At 33.8% G+C, this 25,154-nt stretch overlaps 5 protein-coding genes across 6 annotated transcripts; 1 reads left to right on the top strand and 4 right to left on the bottom strand.

The window, feature by feature from the left end:
- Window positions 1–274: 274 nt before the first annotated feature.
- Window positions 275–1,038, bottom strand: LOC120181991 (protease Do-like 2, chloroplastic). Its single transcript, XM_039187018.1, has 4 exons — window positions 972–1,038; window positions 683–733; window positions 551–611; window positions 275–477 (listed from the first exon to the last, which is right to left on the bottom strand). The coding sequence occupies exons 2-4, from the start codon at window positions 695–697 to the stop codon at window positions 275–277; spliced, it is 279 nt and encodes a 92-aa protein (XP_039042949.1). The 5' UTR covers window positions 698–733; window positions 972–1,038.
- A 79-nt stretch (window positions 1,039–1,117) lies between these two features.
- On the bottom strand, window positions 1,118–2,284 carry LOC120181990 (protease Do-like 2, chloroplastic). The gene is made up of 6 exons (XM_039187017.1): window positions 2,208–2,284; window positions 2,000–2,056; window positions 1,660–1,763; window positions 1,475–1,562; window positions 1,273–1,358; window positions 1,118–1,169 (listed from the first exon to the last, which is right to left on the bottom strand). The coding sequence occupies exons 1-6, from the start codon at window positions 2,259–2,261 to the stop codon at window positions 1,118–1,120; spliced, it is 441 nt and encodes a 146-aa protein (XP_039042948.1). The 5' UTR covers window positions 2,262–2,284.
- Window positions 2,285–6,240: 3,956 nt separating this feature from the next.
- Window positions 6,241–10,998, top strand: LOC120182060 (RNA-binding protein BRN1-like). Of its 2 annotated transcripts, none has more exons than XM_039187088.1 (9): window positions 6,241–6,493; window positions 6,711–6,793; window positions 8,355–8,406; window positions 8,561–8,686; window positions 8,829–8,911; window positions 9,611–9,790; window positions 9,969–10,305; window positions 10,399–10,542; window positions 10,622–10,998. In XM_039187088.1, exons 1-9 carry the CDS (start codon window positions 6,322–6,324, stop codon window positions 10,747–10,749), a joined length of 1,305 nt encoding a protein of 434 aa, XP_039043019.1. In that variant the 5' UTR covers window positions 6,241–6,321; the 3' UTR covers window positions 10,750–10,998. The 2 variants fall into 2 exon arrangements, with proteins under 2 accessions (XP_039043019.1, XP_039043020.1); XM_039187089.1 differs by having other exon boundaries at window positions 6,244–6,493; window positions 8,832–8,911.
- A 5,549-nt stretch (window positions 10,999–16,547) lies between these two features.
- Window positions 16,548–18,456, bottom strand: LOC120181988 (autophagy-related protein 18g-like). Its single transcript, XM_039187016.1, is given in 5 exon segments — window positions 16,548–16,589; window positions 16,653–17,006; window positions 17,417–17,690; window positions 17,692–17,867; window positions 18,283–18,456. Coding segments are annotated over 5 exon segments (1,020 nt in total).
- A 1,288-nt stretch (window positions 18,457–19,744) lies between these two features.
- LOC120182061 (receptor-like cytosolic serine/threonine-protein kinase RBK2) lies at window positions 19,745–21,599 on the bottom strand. The gene is made up of 7 exons (XM_039187090.1): window positions 21,125–21,599; window positions 20,797–21,048; window positions 20,553–20,707; window positions 20,396–20,475; window positions 20,164–20,299; window positions 19,934–20,083; window positions 19,745–19,840 (listed from the first exon to the last, which is right to left on the bottom strand). The coding sequence occupies exons 1-7, from the start codon at window positions 21,486–21,488 to the stop codon at window positions 19,745–19,747; spliced, it is 1,233 nt and encodes a 410-aa protein (XP_039043021.1). The 5' UTR covers window positions 21,489–21,599.
- Between the last annotated feature and the right edge of the window lie 3,555 nt (window positions 21,600–25,154).

The raw sequence follows: 25,154 nt of genomic DNA, 5'->3' as shown, positions 1-25,154 counted from the left end.
TACAGCCAAATTATTTAAATCAAAAAAATGAGGAAGATAACCCCACATATGAGGGTTAAAGGAAGATATGACATTGTTATTGTGATACGAGCTTCATGGAAATCAGCATAATAAGCCTCTGAAACTTTGACTTGGCTAAGGCTAATTGACGCCGCTCTCAAAACCAGTCGTAGGTTTCCGATCAACGATTTTCTTTTATCGTCTGACCTTTGCTAGCCAAGCTATGATCGAACTTAATTTGCAACCGTTAATAAATTAAGCCCAAAGGAGACCATCAAAGCCTATCTCCAAAGTCATGCTTGTTCGCTTGGTTGTCTTCAAGTGATTCAACGTATGGTTCTAAAAGATCATCAGATCTTTCGGATGAAATGCCATAATCTTTTAGAATGCGAGGTGAGGCGGCCACAGCTACTTCCCTCTCCAAGACAGCTAGGTAATTGTCTTCAAATTCAAAAACCATATATATGTCTTGACAACCTGACCAGAATAGAGGCTGGCATGAGAACTACTTAACAATAAGATGAATGACGACGATGGTGTTAGGACCTACAAGCAACAAGGTGTGCCAGGTGATGGATGTTCTTTATTCGAGTTCCATTGAACTTCAATACCTGAAACTTCTATGTTTTAACACATCCGAATAAACTGGAAGAGGCGAATCAGGAGGATATAGAAAACCAACCTGCTGGTTACCCATATCCTCGTATCCAATGTTCACTTCATTTGCCAATACCTATTGAAGACAAAAAAAAAAGTGAAATCTCATGCACCGAAATACTGTTTTCAAGATTCCTGTGAAGGAAAACCATGCTCGACAATACGATGGTCATAGTTTTGAAGAATGGTTATGACAAGAGATAATCATGTTTCATCTCGCAAACCCCAACAGATTATGATGACATTAATGCAAAAGCATATTAAGTGAGAGTTTGCCTTGGCTATCAAGGTACAAAATATCATAAGCATCGTACCTGTGATAGGATTACAATCTGTTCCCCTTTGAACCTCGCCAAAGAATACCGTGCCTTAGCCACCAGTTTCAACGAAGAAGAATAACGCACGATTAAATGTCAAACCTCAAAAACACTGAGATCAAAATACAAATATCAGTAGAATATCATGCTTCAAGAGTTTCCCAACTTACTCCTGTTGATTCTTCGCATTCCTCCCTGAAAATTAGACATGAAATTCACGACCAGCATTAATATCCTTACATTGTTAAATCCATTCATCAAAAGAATTGAATGGACTGTATAACTTATTCCATACTACTCAATTAATGGTTCTGAAAGTGGAGTAAAAACCAAACCAGCAATAATTAGATATGAAGGTTGGTCTCCATCAATATGATAGGGAACCTGGAATACCACACACAGAAGGAACTAAATCATTATTCGCAGTAAATGAAAGCAAATCTAACCGATATTTTTGGAGCTGTATGTTTTAGTTGAAGGCCAAAACTTTAACTGCATACCAAGTGTACTCTTGAGTTTAATACTACTTTCACTTTCATGAATTTTCCTGCTCTAATAATACCAAGCTCTGCTACGTCCCCTGCAAATCTGTAAGGGAGCTTAAATTGGATACATAGACTAGCTTATATTACAGGAATATGGAACAAATGCTTGAAGAACGACAGGAACTGTAAGGGCCAATTACTTTTGACTTATGAGATAGCGGAATGCAATGCGCTCGTTAGATCTGAATGGAACTGTTCCTTCATAACCTACATGAACATCATCAAAACTGACAATCACATCACCCTGAAAAGGTAAATGTAAAATAAGGATTATCTTTAATTACAGGTATACACAATGTCTGAAAACAAGCAAAATAAATCCTTGACATTAAGGTTCTGTTATCATTTGTGAGGAAATTGGTCTCCCATGACAACCACTAGAAATAAATAAGACGTGTGCGAGAACAGAAAACTGAGATGAAATATACAATAGAATTAAAGGTGCAACATGCTTCATACTTGTGATCATTGCCAACATACCTGCTTTAGAACATTATTTGCATCCGAAGTAGGTTCCACTTTTCGAACAAGCACACCCTGTGGAAGTCAACCTTTACATTGGAAACATCTATGGAAATGAGCTGCTCAATTGACTTGACACCACCAAGTTTAAAATAGCATTGGAAATATGTGCAGAAGTTAGCTTGTGCATTTGCTTGCTATGCTGAGTCAATTGTAGCATAAGTACCTCGTTAGACTGTACTTGTAAGCACACACGTAGTGCTGGATTCTCCAACTTCATTAGCAATACACCAAGGCAAGGGAAGCCTGGAATGCAGTGAATAGCTTTATTTGTTTATTTTATTTTTGTAGAAAATGTCATGTAACTTCGATACTCATCCTTAACTACTAGGTGTGAATCACAAATCAGAAACAGAATGATAGTCAAAGATGAAAGATAATATTTAGCATAATGATTAGTTCAAGCGACGGTTTATAAGAAAAAATTAGCTGATCATTTTTCCCATATGTAATGGGATAAGGGGGGTATGATAGTAGGCTGCCCCCAATGCCAGATTAAGAGCAGTTTTCGTGGGAAACCTCTGAATTATGAAATATCCTCCCTGGGACTCAATCCCATGACCACAAGATTAAGAGCCTTGTGCTCTACCAACTGAGCTGGACGGGCATTTCCGACGGGTTATAAGAGATGACTGTAAATTTTGGTACCCTAAATTTTGGGAAACTTCCGTGCGACGTTGCCATATGAATGACACCCTAAATTTTGATCAATGGATGCCTCACAGGTAATTTATTGATTGTTTTGGTACCTTTTCGGTAAAAATGCCCATAATAGCGGTACTCTTTTTATGCCAAAAATAGACATTACCGCACACGATTGGATTTGGTCAACCCATTTCCTACCCTATTTTGCCTCTTTTTATATTTTACCTTTTAATTTCCCTTTTCATAAAACAGTTACTGAAGTCAGAGTAGAACAGTTTAAAAGATTCATCTAAAAGTAATGATATAAATTAGTTGAAATACATAATTTAAGCAAGTATTTGCTATAAATTGGTTAATATATTTAATGATTAATTAGACTATCTGACCAGACTAATTCGATTTATTAAATTTGTGACCAAAAAAGAATCAAAAATTATTATTATTATATTACGTGAAAAAGTAATTATTATTATTATTATTATTATTATTATTATTATTATTTCAAATAGAAAAGAGAGGGAAAAGCAATTATTTGTACGACAATAGGTTCAGTTTTAAATTGGGCAGTAACTGAAGCAACGGATTTCGATGTGGTTTGTCTATTTTTTATTTACTATTTTTTTTAGTTTTAAAATTTGATAAATTTGAACTCACCCAGAAATACAATGTATTTCATAAATGATGAAAACAATATATTTAATATTTTAAAATTATTTTTTGATAAAAATAAAATAAAAGCAGTATAAAATAAAATTATATATATTATTAAAATGTGATTATGTTCAGTTTTTTATCACTACTTCATTATTATGGATTATAACCTTCAAACTCTTTATCACATAATGATTTTAACTAAAATCAATATCAAATGAAATTAACTTAACTTAATATTTAATATAATTTTAAATATAATTTTCAACCTCTGTAACACATTTCTCTTACTTCTCATTTTTCCACATTATATGTTTAAATAAAAAATACTACTAAAAAAAGCTTAAGAGTTATTTTTGCCCTTATAATAAACTCAATTTATCAATTTTATCTTTATTTTTTTATCAAGTCAGTCTTCGAAGTTGTTTATGCTATTTATTCTAGCCTTTGAAGCCAGTTAATCGTTTTGACTAACAAAACCGTGAGTCTTTTACGTCAATGTATTCAGAAATTATGTTAAAATATTTATTAAACACAATGATTATAACAAATTTTTAAAATTTTATTATTTACTAGCTTAATGATCACGTTTGCTCCTGTAGTTGACCTAATTTATCATTTTCGCTCCTATCATATTTTCGCATAAATTTAGCCTTCAAAATTGTTTAATTACTTCATTCTATACCCTTCCCCTAACTTAAACCCTAAGTTACAAATCATAAATTAGTATTTAGGATTTAGAGGTAATGTTATATGATTTAGGGTTTAAGGTTTATAAAATAAGGTTTTAAGTTAGTGCAAGGTATAAAATGATGCAATTAAACAATAGGGGTAAAAGTAATAAATTTAGTCTACTACAAGTGCAAAAATTACCCTTTTACCTTATTTATTTTAGTGAGATTAAAGTACTATGTCAAAATTTGAGTTTTTTTTAACTGTTGTATTTAGTGAATATTTTAAATATTTTATTATTTATTTTCAATACATGTAATGCTATCACCAAGCCACATCAATAATATTAGCTAATATGAAAATTGTTGGTGTTAATAAACGCAGAAGATTAATGATTTTGTTTGTCAAAGCGAACTTCAAAAGCTAACTGATAAAAAAATAATAGGGGTCGAAATTGATAAATTAAATTTACTATAAGTACAAAAGTCACCCTTAAATCAAATAAAAATAATACATTAAAAAAATGGCTGAATTTACGAGATAATTTTGTGAGAAAAAAATTCACGAGGTAACGCTTTCCAACAATTAATTGTTGAGATAGGGTGTTTGCTACAGGTCGAATATAGATCGTCAGGTGGTCTGGGCGACCAATGAAGGTAGCCAGGTGGTCTGGGCGACCAATGAAGGTCGCCAGGTGGTCTGGACGCCATGCCGTTTGAGTTTGGGAGAAACAAAATGTAGTGTTATCTCTTCCTAGTCAAACAATAATTGTTTGGGTTAAATGCAAAATTGGTCCTCATAACTTTGCACTCTCATACATGTATTTATTTTAGTCACAATTATAATTTAGTCATACATGTTTCTTGTTTATCCTATTTTAGTATGTATTTATTTTAAAATTTATTATTGGGATATCTTGTTTTGTATTTAGTATGTATTTATTTTAAAATTGATTATTGGGATATCTTGTTTTGTATTCAATAGTTTTTATTTGTTCTACGTTTATTTATTTCGAGTATTTTCACTATTTTTTAGTTTTATTTTATATTGAAAAAATTTGAGAAATAATATCGTTGGTAGGGAGAAATAAATACATACTAAAATAGGATAAACAATAAACATGTATGACTAAATTATAATTAAACATAAATACTAAACAGTGGCTAAAATAACATGTTTACAAATTTCATGGCCAATTTCGAAAATTAAGGAAAATATATAAAACACATGAAATCAGTGATTAAAATGAAATAACTAAAAATATTATGATCAAAATGAAGCATACACAAACTTGACAGAATAAACAACTAGTGACTAAAATATAATTATTAAAATATACATGCCTGAAACAAAACATTAAAAATGTCACTAAATGATTAAACAAATAGATTACAAAGCATAGGGGACCGAAAATGCTATTATCCCCTAAATATTAAAACACGCATATGAGAGTGTAAAGTTGTGAGGACCAAATTTACATTTAACCCAAACAACAAGTGTTTGACTAAGATGAGAACACTACATTTTGTTTGTGAAACAACCCAAACCCAAATGCATGACGCCCAGCATACATGGCGACCTTCATTGGTCGCCCAGACCACCTGGCGACCTTCATTGGTCGCCATGATCACCTGGCGATCTATATTCGAACTGTAACAAACACCCTATCTCAACAATTAATTGTTGGAACGCGTTATCTCGTGAGTTTTTTTTTTCTCACAACATTATCTCGTAAATTCAAAAATGATCATCCAACTCAGTTGGTAGAGCACAAGGTTCTTAACCTTAAGGTCGTGGGATCGGGTCTCACGGAGGGCATTTCATAATTCGGAGGTCTCTTACGGAAGCTGCTCTCAACCTAGTATTGAGAGTAGTCTACTATCTTACCTTCCCCTTATCCCATACATATGAAAAAAAAGAACATCCATTTATTATCTCGTAAATTCAGCCCATTAAAAATGACCAAATAAGACAAAGAAAATGAAACGCATAAATAGTCATTCAACATCGAACTCGTTAGTCACAGATCCTCGTTCCAGCTCACAACTGTACCAACTACATCCATCTCATGGCTTAGAACTTGCACAGCTGTAAGGGCATCATCGTAAATAGACCATAACGGTAGCCCCACTTTGCAGCAAAATTAATTGCAAGAAGATAAATTCCATTGGAGATCCAACTTTGCCATCCAGAAAACGCCTCCATTTTTTTCCACTCCGACGACTCCCCCCCAAAAAAAAACGAATAAACACTCTCAGCTAGAGAAAGAAAGTCAAAAGAGAAAAAAAATTGAGGAAGAAGAGCAGGCATCAATGGCGGAAGTAAAAGAGGAGAAGAAAGCTACGAACGAAGAGAGCGTGAAGCTGTTCGTTGGTCAAGTTCCGAAGCACATGACGGAAGCTCAAGTCCTCGCAATGTTCGAAGAGTTTGCTTTGGTTGACGAAGTCAACATCATCAAAGACAAGGCTACTCGCGTCTCTAGAGGTTCAGCTTTCTGTTTGTGTTGTTTTGAGCTTATTATTCTCCGCTTTTTTGAAGTTTCAAATCTCTCGCATTCTTCGTTCTTCTTTAGCGTTTGTCCTCTTCAGCGATTTGTTTGTTTCGTTTAGTTTGAAGCTAGATTTGCATTGTTTCGTGGGGTTTGTGGCGTTTGGAAGCCTAATTTCGAAGTATTTTATCGTGTTTTTTTATGTTGATTAAGGGTGTTGCTTTGTTATATGTCCTTCAAGAGAAGAGGCTGATAAGGCGGTCAATGCCTGTCATAATAAGAAGACTTTACCAGGGGTTAGTTCAAATTTTGAATTTCTGTTCCGTTGTTTTTCCTTTCTTCTTAGTGATTTATTTTCACATTGTAGTCAAAATCTACCTGATACTCTACGCCGTTTGCTCTACAGATCTCATCGTTTTCTAAATTCATAATTAACTTGACACATCTAGCTTATTCAGCAGCTGACCTTCAAAAGTAGCTCTTAACTTCCACATCTGTCCACTCCGTTTCCCTATTGATCTGAGGCATTCAAAATTGTTACTGCATTTTGGACATTGTGGTAGTGGCATGAATCTTGCTATATACTGTTTTAGATACTGAAAGCTGTCATCGTGTGAAATTGTTTCTGAAGTATCCAAACCTTGAACATGTGTTACTTGGCATTGTAACAAACTTGGTAGAAGTTCTGTACTGCTTCATTGTTCTGATTAGGGTACAAGCAGATAATGAAAGCCTGCATGCTGTAAGCTTATTTTTTTTTTTGATAGAAGTTGGAGGTCTCATTAAAAACTCCCTTCGTATTCGTTCACATACTAAAAGTATGTTAACGAACATTGGAAGGAAGAAAAGAGTACCTCAGATTTTATTAATATAATACCCGATACAAAAGACACCACGGAATATCCTCTCATAGTGATGTACACCATTACAACAAAAACCTTAACCTCATAAAACCTCTTCCAAAGCCACAGTCAAATCACCTTACTACTAATTACACCACCAACAGTAGTAATAAAACAACGCGACAAAACATAATACAAAATAAAAGCAACACCTACAACCATATAGACTAAAATAAAACCACAAATGAAGAGACGAGATCTAATGAGACTTGTATTCTTCAGGAGCCCAAGAGTTTGGTTTGAATGAAGGTTCTATCTCATGCACCATGACCTTGAAGAAATTGTCACCAACCTTCAATTCAATCATCGAATCAATTCTCGCATCAGCCTTTGTTAGGACTTGAATTTTAGCCCGATCAAAGGATGATGGAGATTGACAACTTTCGTCGATAGCCAATAAAAGACCCCACTTATCAGCAATGTTCTTGAAAGTATTCCAATTCCATGCGTGAAAAAGAACACCCTCGCAAACTAGCCAAACTCGACGACACTCCATTACCAAACTCTCTGACCAAGCTTCGACTATGGAGAACCACTCTGCGAGAATCTTTGATTTGTCGTTATTTACACTTCTCAATGAAGCATTGTCTTCGAAAATCATTAAAATCGCATTACCAACAGCTCTCATTAATGTGAAGCCAGTGAGACACGTGGTTGCTTTCTGATGAAATGATATTTTGAAAAATTTTACTAGTATGTAAACAGTTAAGGCTAGGGCTTTCTATATTAGGTATCATTTTAGTATAACAATATTTGGATGAGAAACTGACCAGTTTAATGATTCCAAGTCCAACCATGAATTTGTAGGAATTTCAAATAATAAAGCAAACAATAAATTCCTTTATTGCTATCTCCCATGCCTGCTATCAGACTTGTGCATGGAATTCCTTTTACCCTGTCAATCTTATTACCTCCCTGATTAGAACTCATCTATCTGTTCTTTTGTCTGATTCAGGCATCTAGTCCATTGCAAGTGAAGTATGCAGATGGTGAGTTGGAAAGATTAGGTACGCATAAATTTTGTACATTAATTGCTTATAACTCTGCTTGCTATGTGGTTGGAAGAATTGGTTCTCATTCATTACTTGGTAATGCTCTTTCTATCAAATCCCTGAATAAATTCTGAATAGTCATCTTCTTTTTACTGCCTGATGGATTTAGAGCACAAACTCTTTGTTGGCATGCTGCCAAAGTATGTCTCCGAAGATGAGGTTTCTGCTTTATTTTCTAAATATGGAACCATAAAGGACCTACAGATTCTAAGAGGTTCTCAACAAACAAGTAAAGGTACTTGTTCTTTGATCTTGTATTTCTTTTCTGTAATGTTTTCTTTTTTCCTCTTAAGAAAACATATTGACCACTGGATTGTATAAACAATCAAACCTAAACAGTCGATATGTGAATTGTGGTTGTGCTGGTTTCTTTATGGCAGGTTGTGCCTTTTTGAAGTATGAGACAAAAGAACAAGCCCTGGAAGCCCTGGAGGCCATTAATGGAAAGCATAAAATGGAGGTTAGTATTTTTTACACGTTTCTGCTGTTGGAAATCAAAAGATTACATTCAAGATTGTCCGAGTAACTTTTCCTGCTTTATGCGGTATTTAAAGGTTATGTGCCGATCAGCTATCTTACACAGTCGTTTTTTCATAGAAATTAATGGCATCAAAATTAAACTTATTTCATGATGCTTAGCTTGTAAGAGCTCAAGTCACTAAAGATTCCAATACTAACGTGGAATTGTTTGCACATGCACCAAAGTATTATTTTTGTGATTTGATATCCCTATAATGTATTGCAAGCCACAAAAGAGAACTCACCGTTTTAAATAATTGCATATTGCATCTAGAATCAAAATTGCCAAGCTAGTGGTCTCTCTTTATAAAAAATGGGCTCTCTTTGGAAGCCCATATCTTGTATCTTCACGAAGCTACACTTGGGTTATGTCTGAAATTTGCTTCTTAGCTCTAGACTCTAGAGGCTTGGAAAATGCACATATACAATTTAAAGTTATTGCATTCACTAGACTTTGTTCTTCTACCATATAATCAGTCTTTAATCAAAGGCATATCTTTATCTTTGGCTTCGAAATCTGAGTTAAGTATGTCATTGTCATTTGCCTTAAATATCATCTTTTCTTTATCATGTATGGTAGCGAGTTAGTTCTAATAAAAAGTGCGTACAATATTCTGTTCTTAATATTCTACTGTTTTAGGATTCAAGTGTCCCTCTCGTTGTCAAATGGGCGGATACAGAAAAGGAAAGACAAGCTCGGAGGGTCCAGAAAGCTCAATCTCAAGCTTCAAACATACCAAATGCTGATTCACCACATCCTTCGTTTTTTGGAGCCTTGCCAATGGGTTATGTTCCCCCATATAATGGATATGGTTACCAGGTAGTTTTACCCGTTTCTTTGGTCTGGATTGTAAATTCTGAAAGAAATTCTGGTAGTCATCAGTGATTCTGTTTCCTCCTATTAACTGAGCTATGGGGATTGTCTAATACTTATGTCATGATGATTTGACTAAACATTTAATATCTATGAATTATTTATCACCTCATTATTTATTTAGGCTCCAGGAAGTTACGGACTTATGCAGTACCGCTTGCCACCAATGCAGAATCAACCTGCGTTCAACAATATGATTCATCAGGGAAGTTCATTGCGAGGAATTACACCTGACCTTGCATCCAATATTTCTCCTAGAAATTATGCTGTGCCTCCGACAAGTTATGTGGGCTCAGCTTACCCTGCTGTGCCAGGTCATCAGTACCCCATGGGATATCCTGGGGGAATCATGGGCCATCATCCGTTGACTGATTCACCTGGTTCGGCACCACAAGCAAATGCAAGCAGTGATTCTTCATCATCTTCCCCCGTTGGTGCAAATTCAGGAGGCCAGATTGAAGGTTTGCTATCAGTGATCCTCTTGGTTTCTGTTGCCTTTTGAAAGTATATTGCTGGTGGTGGCAAGTTATTAATTAGTGTATGCTCTTACTTAGGTCCACCTGGTGCAAATCTATTTATTTATCACATACCTCAAGAATTCGGCGATCAAGAGTTGGCTAATGCTTTTCAAGGATTTGGTAGGGTCTTAAGTGCAAAGGTTTTTGTTGACAAAGCTACAGGAGTTAGTAAATGTTTCGGTAAATGCCTTTTCTTTCACCTCTTAATCTGATATGATTGTTAAGGAGTTCTCCCTCTCAAGAATCTCTTTCTTTGCAGGATTTGTTAGTTATGACTCTCCAGCAGCTGCACAAAATGCAATAAACATGATGAACGGATGCCAGTTAGGTGGTAAGAAACTCAAGGTTCAGCTTAAGAAAGACAACAAACAAAACAAACCTTATTGATTGAGATATTAGTCTTGGAAGGAAGCAGAAATTGTTCCGGGGACATATTCGACTGGCTGCGGTATCAGCCTTTTGGGTGGATGTGGATAATCTGTGGTCACATGTTTCACTCTATCCATTTAATTGCTTCATGGGATCAAATTCCCAGACACTAGTAATTTATGGTGCATTGCATGTCTATGCAATTTGTATTCTGTGCATCATTGAATTTGATTTAGATACTAAATATTAATTTATTGATTTTTCCTCGATAACATCTGTTGTTAGTATAATGTTGTGGGGACAACCATGATAGAACGTTCCCCTAATCTATTTGTTTCCACATTCAATAACTTAGTCTCTTCAATTCTGATTTTTTTTCTTCAGCAAGATACATTCTTAGAGTTTATTCGAATTCTCTGTGTTCTCACTAGTGCATTGTACTCAGCACTTCTCTTTTGTTCCTTGGTGCAACATCTACTTCTTGATGCTTTTAAAGATTCATATTATCCTATAAAAGAATGGATGTTGTAGGGGGTGTATTGATTTTCAAGGTACCTGAAGTGATGATCCATATTCCTTTTGGAGAGATGCACTCAGACCCATGACATTCAGGTGTTATAACATCATTACGCACAAAGGTCTATCTTATTGGTTTGTACATGATATTTCCTTTGTCATCTGGCCATATAATCTCTCCGTTGCTGTCCCATGCTGATTTGTTCTGGAACTATGATTTATCGTTTAGGTAATTGTTTCCCCTCAACTGAATTTAGCCTCTACATTTGTTGCTTGTAGTTGAAATGGATAGGATTCTTTTCTAATTTGGAACATGACATCTATTGTGCCCATATTTGTTTAGTAACTTGGGTGAAGGTGTTGCAGATGCATTACGGTCACAATAAAGTACTATCGTAGAAATTGCAGGGTAACCAGGACCCTACATCTCAGGTATCAGTTGCTTGTATGTTGAGTATTCTTTCTGCTGGGATCATGAAGCATTAGCAAAATTTAACGTACCATCTATGTCCTATATGAGAATAATCAATTTATGAGAACCGTCATTGTGACATCACTTTGATTAAAATTGGAAGTACTTAGCACAGAGCTCTCGGAACTCGCTAACTTCGACAAGCCTCATTCAATATATGTTTCTGACATGCATGGTGACGTTACTCCTTTTTTTAATCTCCTTTGATTTTATGCTTGCTTATTTTCATGTTTCTTCATGACCGCGTTATGATGATCTTTCTTTTTTTTTGGGGGGTGGGGGGTAATATGCCCGGTGTCTCTCATCTTTGTCGTGCCGCAGTGCCAATGTTCCTTCGGGTGCTCGGTGCTTGCAGCAACATTATTCTTCTTGTTTCACCTGTAAGTAATTCTCGACTATTCTTCTCGTTTCTTATGCAAGACTTCGTACAGATAGATGCAAACAAATTGCATTCGTTTTATTCAGATTTGAGTACGAGTGATCTAAATTAGGGGTGAGTAACACTCGATTCGATTCGAAAAACCGATTCAACTAGACTCAAATTAACTTCGAGTTGTAATTTCATAAACTCGACTCAAAAAAATTTCAAGTTTAAATCAAGCTGTAAAATACAAATCGAATAACTCAAAATTTTTAGTAATTAGTAGATTGATTTTCAAGTTTGAGTTGAGACCCTTGACTATTTATGTATATCACATATGAAAAAAATATGAATAAATATATATATGTATTGTATATGGTTATGAAAAATCATTTAAATTTGAATCAAATAATATTATAATATTATGTATATTTACAATTAAATTTAAACATAAACTCAAAAATTTGATTCAACTCGAAAAAATTTCAAATCAACCTTGAATTATAAAATAATACTTGTCTACTCGAATAATTCGAAATTTTTTAACTCTATTCTATAAAATGATCGCCCCTAATCTAAATCCATTGGCTGCTTGAAGTGTTGTGGGCCCTCAACCCCTTGTCCCCTTTCATCATTTTTATTACTCGTGCCGGTTCTATCCAGTGCTTGAACCTCTTGGCCACGCAAAGGGACAAATCACTGCCACTTGTTCACGTATAGTTATAAGATTAAATAAAATATATGCTTTAAAATCACTACATGTTTCATTAAAACTTTGAAGGGGACACGAACGTGTTTGTTGTGGTAACAAAAAGAAAATATTAATCATTAAATTTTGTTATTTTATTATAGAATAGATACATTACGATAGCGTAAACAATAAAATTTATTATTTTAATATATCATGTCATTCTTTTTTTATATAAAAAAAATTAAGTTAGATATAGTTCCTCCAATTTAAGGTTAGATTATACCCAAGATTAGTAATTAGGGGTGTTCAAATTTTCGAACTAATTCAGTTAACCGACCGAACCGAATTAATTCGGTTAATTCGGTCGACCACCGAATTAATTCTGTCGGTTAACGGTTAAGAAAATTTTTAGAATTCGGTTAACGGTTAATTCCGTTCGAAATCGGTTAATTAACCGAATAACATATGGGCTCACCCTAAATTATTTAAAACCCAATTAATAATTTAAGATCTAATAACTTTTAAACCAAATCAATATTAATTAATTAAAAAGTTTATATAAAAGTTTAATTTTATAATTATATATTATTTAAATTAATTATAAACTGTTTTTTAATTAAAAAATATTAAATATATTATATATAACATATGGGCTCAGCCCAAACCATTTAAAACTCAATTAATAATTTAAGATCAAATAACTTTTAAACCTAAATCAATATTAATTAAAAAAATTATATAAAAGTTTTATTTTATAATTATATATTATTTAAATTAATTATAAAGTGTTTTTTTGAATTAAAAATATTTAATTTTTATATAAATTAGAAAATTTTAAAAAATTTTGATTAATTCAAAAATTAACCGAAATTTATTTGGTTCGGTTAATATTTTCGAAAAAAAACTCGGTTCGATTAACGGTTAAAGAAAAAAATTATGTTAATGGTAATTTACTTCGGTCGGCTACTGAATGAACAACCCTATTAGTAATGATATTATGTCATTTGTTTAACAATAAGTAATGATAAATTAATATAAAATTTATTTTTAGTATATCATATTATTTTTAATAATAATTAACGATATAATACTTATTATATAAAAAAATCTAACATAATTTAATGATTATATATTAGCTTTATCCCTTGATTTGTTATCATCGAATACCATTCCTACCAAAATACGTAACTTGGGTAAGCAATGGATACGGTTGTAGAGACTGAACCAATACTAAACATTAATGGGCCCAAACATCGAAGGTTTTAAAAAATACAATAACTTATTGCATAATTAATCTTGTGGTCGTACGACCGAGTCCTATTGAGGGCAATTCATAACGGAGGTCTTTCACGGAAGTTGCTCTCAATCTGGCGTTGGGGGCAGCCTACTACCCTACCTTTCCTTTATCCCATTACATACGGGAATAGAGTCAGCTAATTTAATTGGTCTATTTGATGCCTCATGTTATTGTGTTTCTATTTTAGTTATTTAATTTTTAACTTCAAAATCAAACTTAGTGTTGCATTTTTATTTTATTTTAATAATTGACCGTTAAATTTAACTATTAACTATTTATGTTTTTGTTGATTGTACCATAGTTGAAGTGGAAAGATTTTAATTAGAGACAAAAAATCATAAAAACCTATTAAACGAATCACATATAAATATTGAGATGAATTATTCGTTTATTACCTAAACTATAAGTTTTGATCCGTTTTAATACCTAAATTTTTATTATTTTAAAAATCATACTTAAAGTTTAGTTTTTGTTTCATTTTAATACTCATGTTCAAATTATTTTAAAAAGAAATTGAGAGTTTAGGAACAAAAACTAGGGCTGTTCATTCGGTTAAAACCGAATCGAACCGAACCGAATTAACTAAACTTTTTTTTTCTTTAATCGTTAACCAAACCTAACTTTTTTTCGAACATATTAACCAAACCGAATAAATTTCGGTTAATTTTCGAATTAAGCAATTTTTTTTTAAAATTTTCTAATTTATATAAAAATTAAATGTTTTTTAATTCAAAAAAATTATAATTAATTTAAATAATATATAATTATAAAATAAAATTTTCAGATAATTTTTTTAATTAATTAATATTGATTTAGGTTTAAAAGTTATTGAATCTTAAATTATTAATTGGGTTTTAAATGGTTTGGGCTTAGCCCATATGTTATATATAATATATTTAATATTTTTTAAATAAAAAAAACAGTTCACAATTAATTTAAATAATATATAATTATAAAATAAAAATTTTATATAATTTTTTTAATTAATTAATATTGATTTATGTTTAAAAGTTATTGGATCTTAAATTATTAATTGGGTTTTAAATGGTTTGGGCTAAGCCCATATGTTATTATATATAATATATTTAATATTTAAATTTTAATATAGGTTAATTCGGTTAATTAACCGTTAACCGAATTCTAAAAATTTTCTTAATCGTTAACCGACCGAATTAATTCGGTAACCGAACCGAATTAACCGAATTAATTCGATTCGGTTGGTTAATCGAATTAGTTCAATTATTTGAACACTCCTAACAAGAACGAAATAAAACTAATAGTTTAAATATTAAATAAAATTAAATTTTGAACGACAGATAAAAAAAACTAATTTTTATTTGGAAGTCGCTGATGTGCCTTTCTTGTGACATTACCACTAGTTTCCAATGAGAAGACGAGAAAAATACAATTTTTATTTGGAATATTTGAATAAACTATTAATTTTTTTTTCTTTTGGTAGGTGCTCATTGCACATGATTGTATTAGTATTATTTAATTATACCCTGTGGTACTAAAATTATTGTGAATTAATAATAAGGGTAAAGAAGATGATAGAGAACTACTTTATTAAGTCTCTCGACTATTAAAAGTCATAAAATGATCCTTTAGTTATATAGTGTTGCTTTGTTGAGTCCCTCGACTATCAAAAGTTACAAAATGGTCACATGACTATTCATTATGTTATAAAGTCGTCATTTTCCGTTAAAAAATTGACTATATTCCGAGTTGAATGTTAACTTACTGATCGTGATATGATAAAATCGGATCCCAGAATTTCAAAAGACTATCACATCTCACTTATAATGTGTCGTTTGCATGATTTCTTTTTTAAATTATACAAAAATAAGGACAAGTAGGTGTAAATAAATAAATGATAATAAAAGAAGAGGAGAAAGAGAAGAGCCCAATGAATTTAATATAAGAGATGCGATAACATCACTCGACAGTTTTCTTCAAATGCACGGATAAAACCAATGAATTTGAACAAGACACTTGGCTTTTGAAATCAACCGGAATCTGTTTTGCAGAAAACGCCGACGCATCCACCGGATTGTTTACAGGTACATCATAATGGTCTACATGCGGTATCGAGGCACTGAAGACGACATTCCATCGGCCTTTCTTCTTAGCGGAGGCAACTTACTCTCTGAAGTGGAAGATTCGACAGTCAAAGACTCCTGATTCAGTCAGTACCAACGGCTAATGAAGCCGTTCAGACCCCGGTAAGTGGGTGGATAAGGCTTGTCACAGTTAATCTGATCAATATCAAGTAGATTATCCAGTCTCCTTGATGAACCTGACGAGAATTGCGATCATCAAATGATGTCATTTTATAGGCAAGGGCATTCTGGTAGCAAAACAGATATTGCTTTTGAGAAATCACATAGGCTTTACCTCCGGAACTTTCAGTCGAGCTAAGCGACGACGGCTTTGAATGACAAATAATAATCTCTTGTGAGGCTTTATATTCACCTTGATATCAGGAGACGAGGCCAGAGAATATTTCCCAACAGAAAAACACCTACATGGAACAACCAAGATAGGTTCTTAGGAGATTCCAATGACAACCTATTAGTAAACAAACAGGAAGTAGCTCTTGACAACAGTTGGATAAAGTCTCGTGTCCCATATCTCCCACATTGATTATGCCTGTTGCCAAATGCTTACTAGATTCCATTGCATAGCGAGCAACCAAACTATTGCCACCTGGGGATGTTGATGGACTCACACCAGGAGAAGGGGTAAGGTTTTGTGGGCTTAACCGGCCAGTGTTAGACAACAGTGGACTATTGGAAGCATATGCTAACCACCTTGGTCCCACAGCCATTGGACCAAAACCGACATTAACCCCAACAGCCCCTGGTCCTGCCAACTGGGGAACAGGATAGGTGAGGACACTGAATTTATTCTCAAGAGCGAGGACATCAAAACAATATATCTGCAACCATGCAAGAAGAGTTGGTTATGATATTTGCAGCGCAAAGAAATAAACTAGAAAAAGGGGAGTGCACAATCTTTGTAAAAATGCATTGCCTTTGATTGGTGTATATCAGGAGAGTTGATCAACCTACGGCTTTTGGACTGACAGATTACTTGCAGCACTAGTTAGAGCAATAGTGCAATACAAGAAACTAAGAGAACTTACATACTGAGATCCCTGGCAAGCAACAACAACAAAATTTGGAAAGAAAAGAGATAGGTTAGAAGAAAAACCTACGCTACTGACAAGTCTTTATCATAAAATAAAGAACCAACAACACTGAATACTTTAATCTGCACCTTGAAACCCCCAACATGCAAAATGAATTCATATTTTCTCAAACTAATGTACTGTTTATATCAGCTAGCACTTAACTGTGTTGCAAGACCTACAGCTACAATCCGGGAACTGCATCTAATCATGCAAACGGATGATATAAATCTCAGCACATGCACATAACAGTGAGACCGAAGAGAGTAAAATCGAACTTCTGTAGGCGAGTTGACAGAGTTCCCTAACTGTGACTCCATACGGCAATCTTGGCCAGCGTTCTGACACAAGCTTGAACTATTGGTGTCATAGCCAGAAACGACCAATAGCATAGGATGAGAAGCCCTGAATCCTTCTTGTCCATCTGAACTTAGGACAAGGCTGCATCTGTAAGAATGAAACTGGACCATCGCTCTTTGAAACTAGTTCACTGTAATTAGAGGCATCCTCCACATCAAAGACTTGAAATCCATTCTGGTAACCAAGTAAGAGGACATGCTTGATGCGAGAAGGACCAAGTTCCAACCTTTCAAAGCCAGCCCATGTCACCTGTTCATGTAAAATAACAGAAGCATTTTAAACACCTCAAAAAATCCAAGAGAATTATGAAACTGAACCAAAATTTACATTCCCGGGAATGGAATTCCCGGACTAACCAAACGGGAAATGTGGATTCCATTCCCGGGGAAGTGGATTCCATTCCCACGTTCCCCCATCAAAACACCACCTAAAGGGCACCTTGCACCCCAGACAACACTGAGCTAAATGGTTATCGACGAGTAATGATAGCGAGTGGTGAATGCAATTAAGCTTTAAATCACCATCAACTCATTACATATACTGGACAACTCTACTGAGTAAACTAAAAGTTTTCAAGTAGCAGGCAAACTAAAAATTCAAAAGATGAAAGAAAGCAATCAGAGAAACAAATGTAAACGATGGATTCTGAAATGGAAAGTGAAACCTGATCTTTATGATCTTCAGAAGAAGTGGAAATGGATGCAGCGACGGAAGCACCGGCGGAGCGAACCGTGGAAGCGAAGTTACAAGCATTCGTGAAAACAGTCTTCAAACAAGTAGATATAATCCTTAACGAATTCGGAAGCAAGTCATTGTTCCTTCCTCTCCCTTTTCTCATCCTCCAACTATAAGCACCAGCGCCACCGGTTTTTCTCCTCCTCCGCCACCTTCACCACCAACACCAGCATCACAACGGCCTACCTCCACATTCACCAACGGTAAGTAGCATCTCCGGTCGCCGACGATCGGATATAACATCCGATATAAAATCCTCTCAACGGAACCAAGACTACTTCAGCCGACGGCTTGCTTGTGATTTGACTCCAACGAAAACAAAGCTTCTTTCCTCTCTATAAACTCTATTTATCCAATCAATTTCTTTTCACTTCTACATAATCATAATCTTATGCCTGAGATGTGAAATTAGATGTTAAATTTTAGTTTCGCTGATGTGGACTTGGCGGTGTGGTTTTTGCCTTTTGGATCACAACGAACACAGTGACTGTTGTCTGTCGCCGTGATGTCAGTAGTCGGGCTGTTTTTATTTGCTGCTGGCTTCAGTAAACTCTGTCTTTACATTGGTCTTGTTGGATAAATGTCTGCTCTCATCTAGTTTTAGGCTCTGTTGGGTTGGATATGAGTGATTTCTAAAATGCAATTTTTTTAACTTTATGATAAAATAATTGTTATTATTTTTTAAAGATTCGGGTTCAAATATCATAAATACTAAAAGTATATGTCAAAAGATTAAAAGTTCAATTTTAAATAAATACTTATTTATACTTATCCATATTAATCACAAAATAAAATAATTACAAGACAGTATATATTCTAAAAGTTTTAAATCATTAGATGATAAATACGTTCAAACATCTATGTTTGTAAAGATTAATACTTAAATCTTAGACTTTTAAAGATAACAATTACCCTTTTAATTATTAAAATAATTGAATTCTTAAGGATAAATTATGTGATATCACTATTTTATTTAACGAAGACAAGGATGACGAGGAAAGGTAAGTAGGATCACGTTGGTCAGAGGAGTTACGCGCCGCCAGGGGATCCATAATAAACAAACACGTGATAATTTAATATGCAGCCTCATTGACTATATATATTACACAAATTAGTAAAATTTAAGCCCGGCCAATGATCTCAAACAGAAGCTAAACCGACTCAAATTGATTCGGGATCCTTTATCATAACTTGCTCCAAAAAATAAATTATAAAAGAAAAAGACATTGGCTCTTTCATGTATCTATCCGACCAAAATTTACTAAACCATGGGATATCCTCTACTTTTGTTCCGCTTTCCTTCTGTACATGTCTACTATGTCCCAAAGACACTGTCATTCTTCACTTTTGTCCCCCTTGAACTTCATCTTATTCATGCGGCTTGTTTGTTTCTAAATCTCTTCATGGAAAGCTTTTGTGAAGAACGGGACCCGACGTTTTCTCTTGCTCTTTAAGCTGTTGGGGTTGCCATTAAGGAGCTGTATAACCTGCATTACGTATTAAGAATCAATTTGTTAACTTTTTTTTTTATTGAAGTTATGGTCCAACGAGTCGAATCGGGTCGGGACACTATATCATGCCTGACTCATTTGCGGTCGCCGTATCGAAGACTGATGTATGCACATCGATGCTGCCAAGAGGACGATGTTTGCTTGTCGGACATTGTAATCTTCTCCGAGAGCAGGATCGATCAGCTCTCTGATGTCGTTCTTCTTCAGCAAAGGCTTTGCCTGCCGATAAAAAGCATAAACTACATATGGATGCATAAAGAGTCCTTGAGTCGGATGATGATGTGTTCCCAGTGGCGTACCCATAATACAAGGCTCTGCCGAGAGTAATCCAAAGCTCTGCGACCGGTGACGAGTTCCAGCAGCAATACTCCAAAGGCGAAAACATCGGTTTTCTCGTCGACTATGCCGTGCATCAAGTACTCAGGAGCCAGGTAGCTGCAAAAAGAAAGCAAAAAAGGGAATCAGTTTAATTGTAGATCCCCCAACTGATGACTGCAAAGAAGTATAGTTTTAGGTATACAAATTTAGAACCCGAATGTGCCTTCGAACTTGGAAACGGTGTGGTGAGTCCATTGTTCCGGTAGCCATTTCGCGAGCCCGAAATCACAAATCTGTCACCGAATTCGGTCCTAATAATATAAAAACCGTAGCAAAATGTTCGCATTTCAGGGTTTTATTTGAAGGGTACCTGAGGATCAAAGTCCTTTGTAAGCAAAATATTTGCAGCCTTGATGTCTCTATGGATGATTCTCCTCTTACAACCTTCATGAAGATACCTTAAACCTTCAGCTGTCCCTAGTGCAATCTTAAACCTAATATCCCATGTCAGTTTTTCCTTGGAACCTGTACGAAATCGATACATAAACGACATTCATATTCGGATCGATCCGTTCGGTGTTCATAATCAGCAATTTTCGATATCATGAACTCACCGTAAAGAAGAGAGGCTAAGCTCCCATTGGGAGACAAGTCAAGGACAAGATGCATACCACCTTCAATTCCATAGCCGATTAGTTTAGCAGTATTGGGATGGTTAACATGAGCCACAATCCCAAGCTCGGACAAGAAATCCCCTATAATCTCATCGGCCGTGCCTTTTGTTAGCCTTTTAATCGCAACAAGCTGCCCATTTGGTAAGCTCCCCTGGTAAACTTCAGCGTAACCACCCTTTCCGACAAGATTCTCTGCACGAAAAAACAAATCATAAAAACCAACATATTTGGTCGCATTTCAAGCAGAACAGAGCATTAAATTACCGACCGGTGCTGAAGTTTCTGGTGGCGGTCTTAAGCTCGGAAAGACTGAAAACTTTCCTCGAAGACCTATCGTTAAATGAGTTGCCGTTGGCGAGAAAATCCGGTGCGACGGCGACGTTTTCCCGCATGCTACTACTCCTCAACGACAGCCTAAACGACCCGAAAGACTGCAGATTGGGTAATGATTTCTTCGATTTAGTCCTAAATAATTGCGCCAACCCTCGCCATCGAGAAACCTGCTTCGAGTTTCGCTCGCTTTCTGAGTCTATATTAGGTTCTTTACAAGAACGGCTCCTTTCGAATTCTTCACTCTTGAAGAAATCCTCGAGAACACCAGTGGGAGAACATGAATCAACCTTCTTCTCCATCTCTAAAGTTCATCGAGATGAACACAGACAGGGGGAAAAGAACAGGGTAATCTGTTTTTCTCGTCTTGTCTTCACCCCGACCGTTTAACTTGCAAAATCGTTTTGGTTCCTCTGCAAAAAAAAAAAAAGGGAAAAAAAAGACAAGAGAGGTGAGAAAACCCAGAAAATACGAGTAAAAACGAAGAAGCCAAGGCAATGCGTATACCATAAACTCTTTGGAGATAGATATTTCTTATTGTTAGAGAAAGAAGAGGGGGGGGGGTGCACATAAATTTTTGCAGTTTAAGATTTTATCATCTCTTGCTTCCTCCACAATGTTGTTTATAATGATTTCTTCTTGATAAAATAATGGGTAAATTGCACCAATCATTACTTAACTTTATTATATCTCCTATTTCACTCATTGAAATTAATACAATTAACTTTTTTATCACTCAACCGTTAAATATTTAACGACGTTATTTCAGAAAAAAAATTTGCACCAATACAATATCATTTTGCATCTATATAACAGCTCATTTATAATGTCGTTTAGTAAGAAAACGGATAGTGACAAAAAATGCTAATTGTATTAAATCTAGTGAGAAAATTAAACGAATTTAAAGTACAATGAGTGAAATAAGAGACAAGATAAAATTCAGTGATGCTTAGTGTATTTTACCCTAAAATAATAATACTATTATTTACTTCGGAAGTAAATAATACTTCAGCTTAAACACGTGGATTTTTAGCGTTGACTCCGCCGTGACATGTTAGAACTCCGTCCCGTTTCAATGGCTCATGGATTTATGAAATTAAATAAAAAGGGGCAAAGTGAGATATTTAATTATTCATAAAGGTAATAATAATATTTTGAATCTTTCTACTAAAATCTAGATAAGTGAATTAAAAATCTAAACAAGAATCAGTTTAGTTTAGGGTTTTTGGACAGATGGACTGCGTTGTGAACGTGTCATGTTGCTAAGTTAAAATCCTAAATCACTCAAATTTTATTGGTTGGTTTCGCCTTAATAAATCCGGATCGATCCAGATAGCACACTTGGCTTTTTTTTGGTGAGTCTCCCAGTGAGGATTTTCTGCATAGACAATGACTTGAACTCGAGACTTGCTTAAGCGATATCAAGCTGCTTAATGCTTGAACCAACCATATATGTGTGCACAAATGGTCCCTCCATTATAAAATATTGATTTATTAAGTCTCTTGACTATTAAAAATTATAAAATGATCATCTGACTATATAATATTGTTTTATTAAGTTTCTCGACTATTAGAAGTTACAAAAATTGTCATCCGACTATTCATTAAGTTCCAAACTCATTCTTTTTCGTTAAAAAATTTATGGTTCTCTAATTTAGACGTTAACATAATGACTGAGATATAATAGTCGTTTGAGATATTGTAATCATATTTTATTAAATCATCGTCAGCATATTAACGTTTAGCTCGGAATACTGTCAATTTTTTAACAGAAAATGACGAGTTTGGTACATAATGAATAGTCGCATGACCATTTTGTAACTTTTAGTAGTCAATGGACTCAACAAAGCAACACTATGTAATCAGATGATCATTTTATAACTTTTAATAGTCGAGAGACTTAAAAAGTAATTCTCTATAATTGAGGGATCATTTATGTAATTGACCATAAAATTTAAGTTAATATAGTATGTAATTATAAATTATTATTCCCTCATTGATACGTAGTCCACAAGTTTCACCCTAGAAATCATTTTTAATCACACGTCGTCCCTCGAGTTAGTTAAACCAAATGAATGTCACTTCCAATGAATTATTTAGGTGTAATGATAATAAATAATAGTCAATGTTTACAAGTCCATAAAATGTAAATCCACAATGAAAATATTAAAAATATATATATAATCTATTTTGTTATCTCATCTATAATATTTTAATTTATAATATGTTAAATAATTTATCAAGAAAAAGATCAAATAGTTCGAGTCTGAATTACAATTTGTCGGTGATATTTAGGTATCTTAATCCTCTTTTACAGTTCGTTTGTCGATACAATGATACATGTTTGTGTTGTTGATACAATGATACATGTCTGTCTTTGTTCGAGTTTCTTGGTTAGGTTTTAATCTTTCATTGTATGGTCCTTATGTGATCCTTAGTTGTTAGTTTTGTTTCAATTTTTATAGGAAAATATTTTAATTATATGTTTAACTTATAATACATAATTATAAATATTTATTATAATTGAAATATTTTTATTTAATAATTATAAATATTTATTATAATTGAAATACTTTTTATTTAATAATTATAAATATTTATTATAATTGAAATACTTTTTATTTTAAATAAAATTAGTAGTTTTAAAAAAACTATAGTTGGAAAGATAAGAGTAAAATTACATTAAATTAGATACATGTGAATCAGAAGTCACTTTTAAAAGTAGATTTTGATTGAGATGCAAGCCTAAGAGTATTGACAAAACAATGTGGTGCTTTTATTGTTCTTCTCCATTGTGGTTGGTGGCTCATTTGAGCCTTACGTTATAGTGCTGATTTGATAAGTAATAATACTATCAGATTTTGCTTTGTCGATTACTGCTTAATCTTTTGCCCTCAGCAACCAATAATTATAAATTAATCATAATAATACAAATATTTAATATATTTTTAATTTCACAAGTGGATTTAATTTGATAGATAAACCTCCACAATATTATTATTATTATTATTATTATTATTATTATTATTATTATTATTATAATATACTTGTGTCGGTATCCTTTTGTTTTTATAAATATCAAAATGGTTCATAACTGAATTTTACTCTCTCATATTTTTCTCACTGATCTTTAAAAGTTTTTAATTTCCTCACTGGACTTAATACATTGGATTTTTTAGTTACTAAACTATACTCTCTCTCATATTTTGATCACTCTGTCATTAACTAGTTAACAATGTTAAAATCGACGCCTTTTTTAAAAAAACAAAGTTTTCACCAAAGCGACGTTTTGTAACTATGTAAATGTGTTGAAAACATTTTGATATTTTGATATAACAAATTAAGTTAAATGAATTTTAAGATTTTCCAAATGATTTTCTAAGTATATTCGATAGAATTATTCGAATATCAAAACATTACTCCAAATCTTTCAAAGATCATTTTTAATCCTTACTCAAAGTGTAAAATTAAGTTTTAATCTTAAAACAATTTCAAAATAATTTTACAAAGTATTTCGAACCATTTCAAAGCTAAAAAATCCAGATTGCTCAGAGGGAACCGATTCCCCCCTAAGGGGGTACCGATTCCCCCCTGAATGGTTTGGCTCCGAGAATTCCAGTATGCTCGGAGGGAACCGATTCCCCCCACGCTCCAAACTGTTTTATTAATTGTTTTCACACTAAAACGACTATATTATTTTCTCTAATTATCCCCAACGTTCAGAAGTGATTCAAGGTGTATTTAAGCAAGCTTAGAAGCCATTGATCAAGAATAAGAAACATCAAGCAATAAGAAATCATAGAGAAACAAGAAAGAAAGCATCAAACACCAAGTTTGTGCAAATCAAGCCAATTTTCCTTTCAATATTCATTTTGCTTTCAAAGAACACCATTTGTGCTCATTTGTAATTATTTGTGAGTGTTCTTTTCTTGTTCTAGAATTGTGCAAACATCTTACCTTGTGAGGTT

This window comes from Hibiscus syriacus, unplaced genomic scaffold (genome assembly GCF_006381635.1).
Source record: "Hibiscus syriacus cultivar Baekdansim isolate YM2019G1 unplaced genomic scaffold, ASM638163v2 tig00112614_pilon, whole genome shotgun sequence".
Classification (NCBI taxonomy): Eukaryota; Viridiplantae; Streptophyta; class Magnoliopsida; order Malvales; family Malvaceae; genus Hibiscus; species Hibiscus syriacus.
This window is presented reverse-complemented; position numbering and strand designations above follow the sequence as displayed.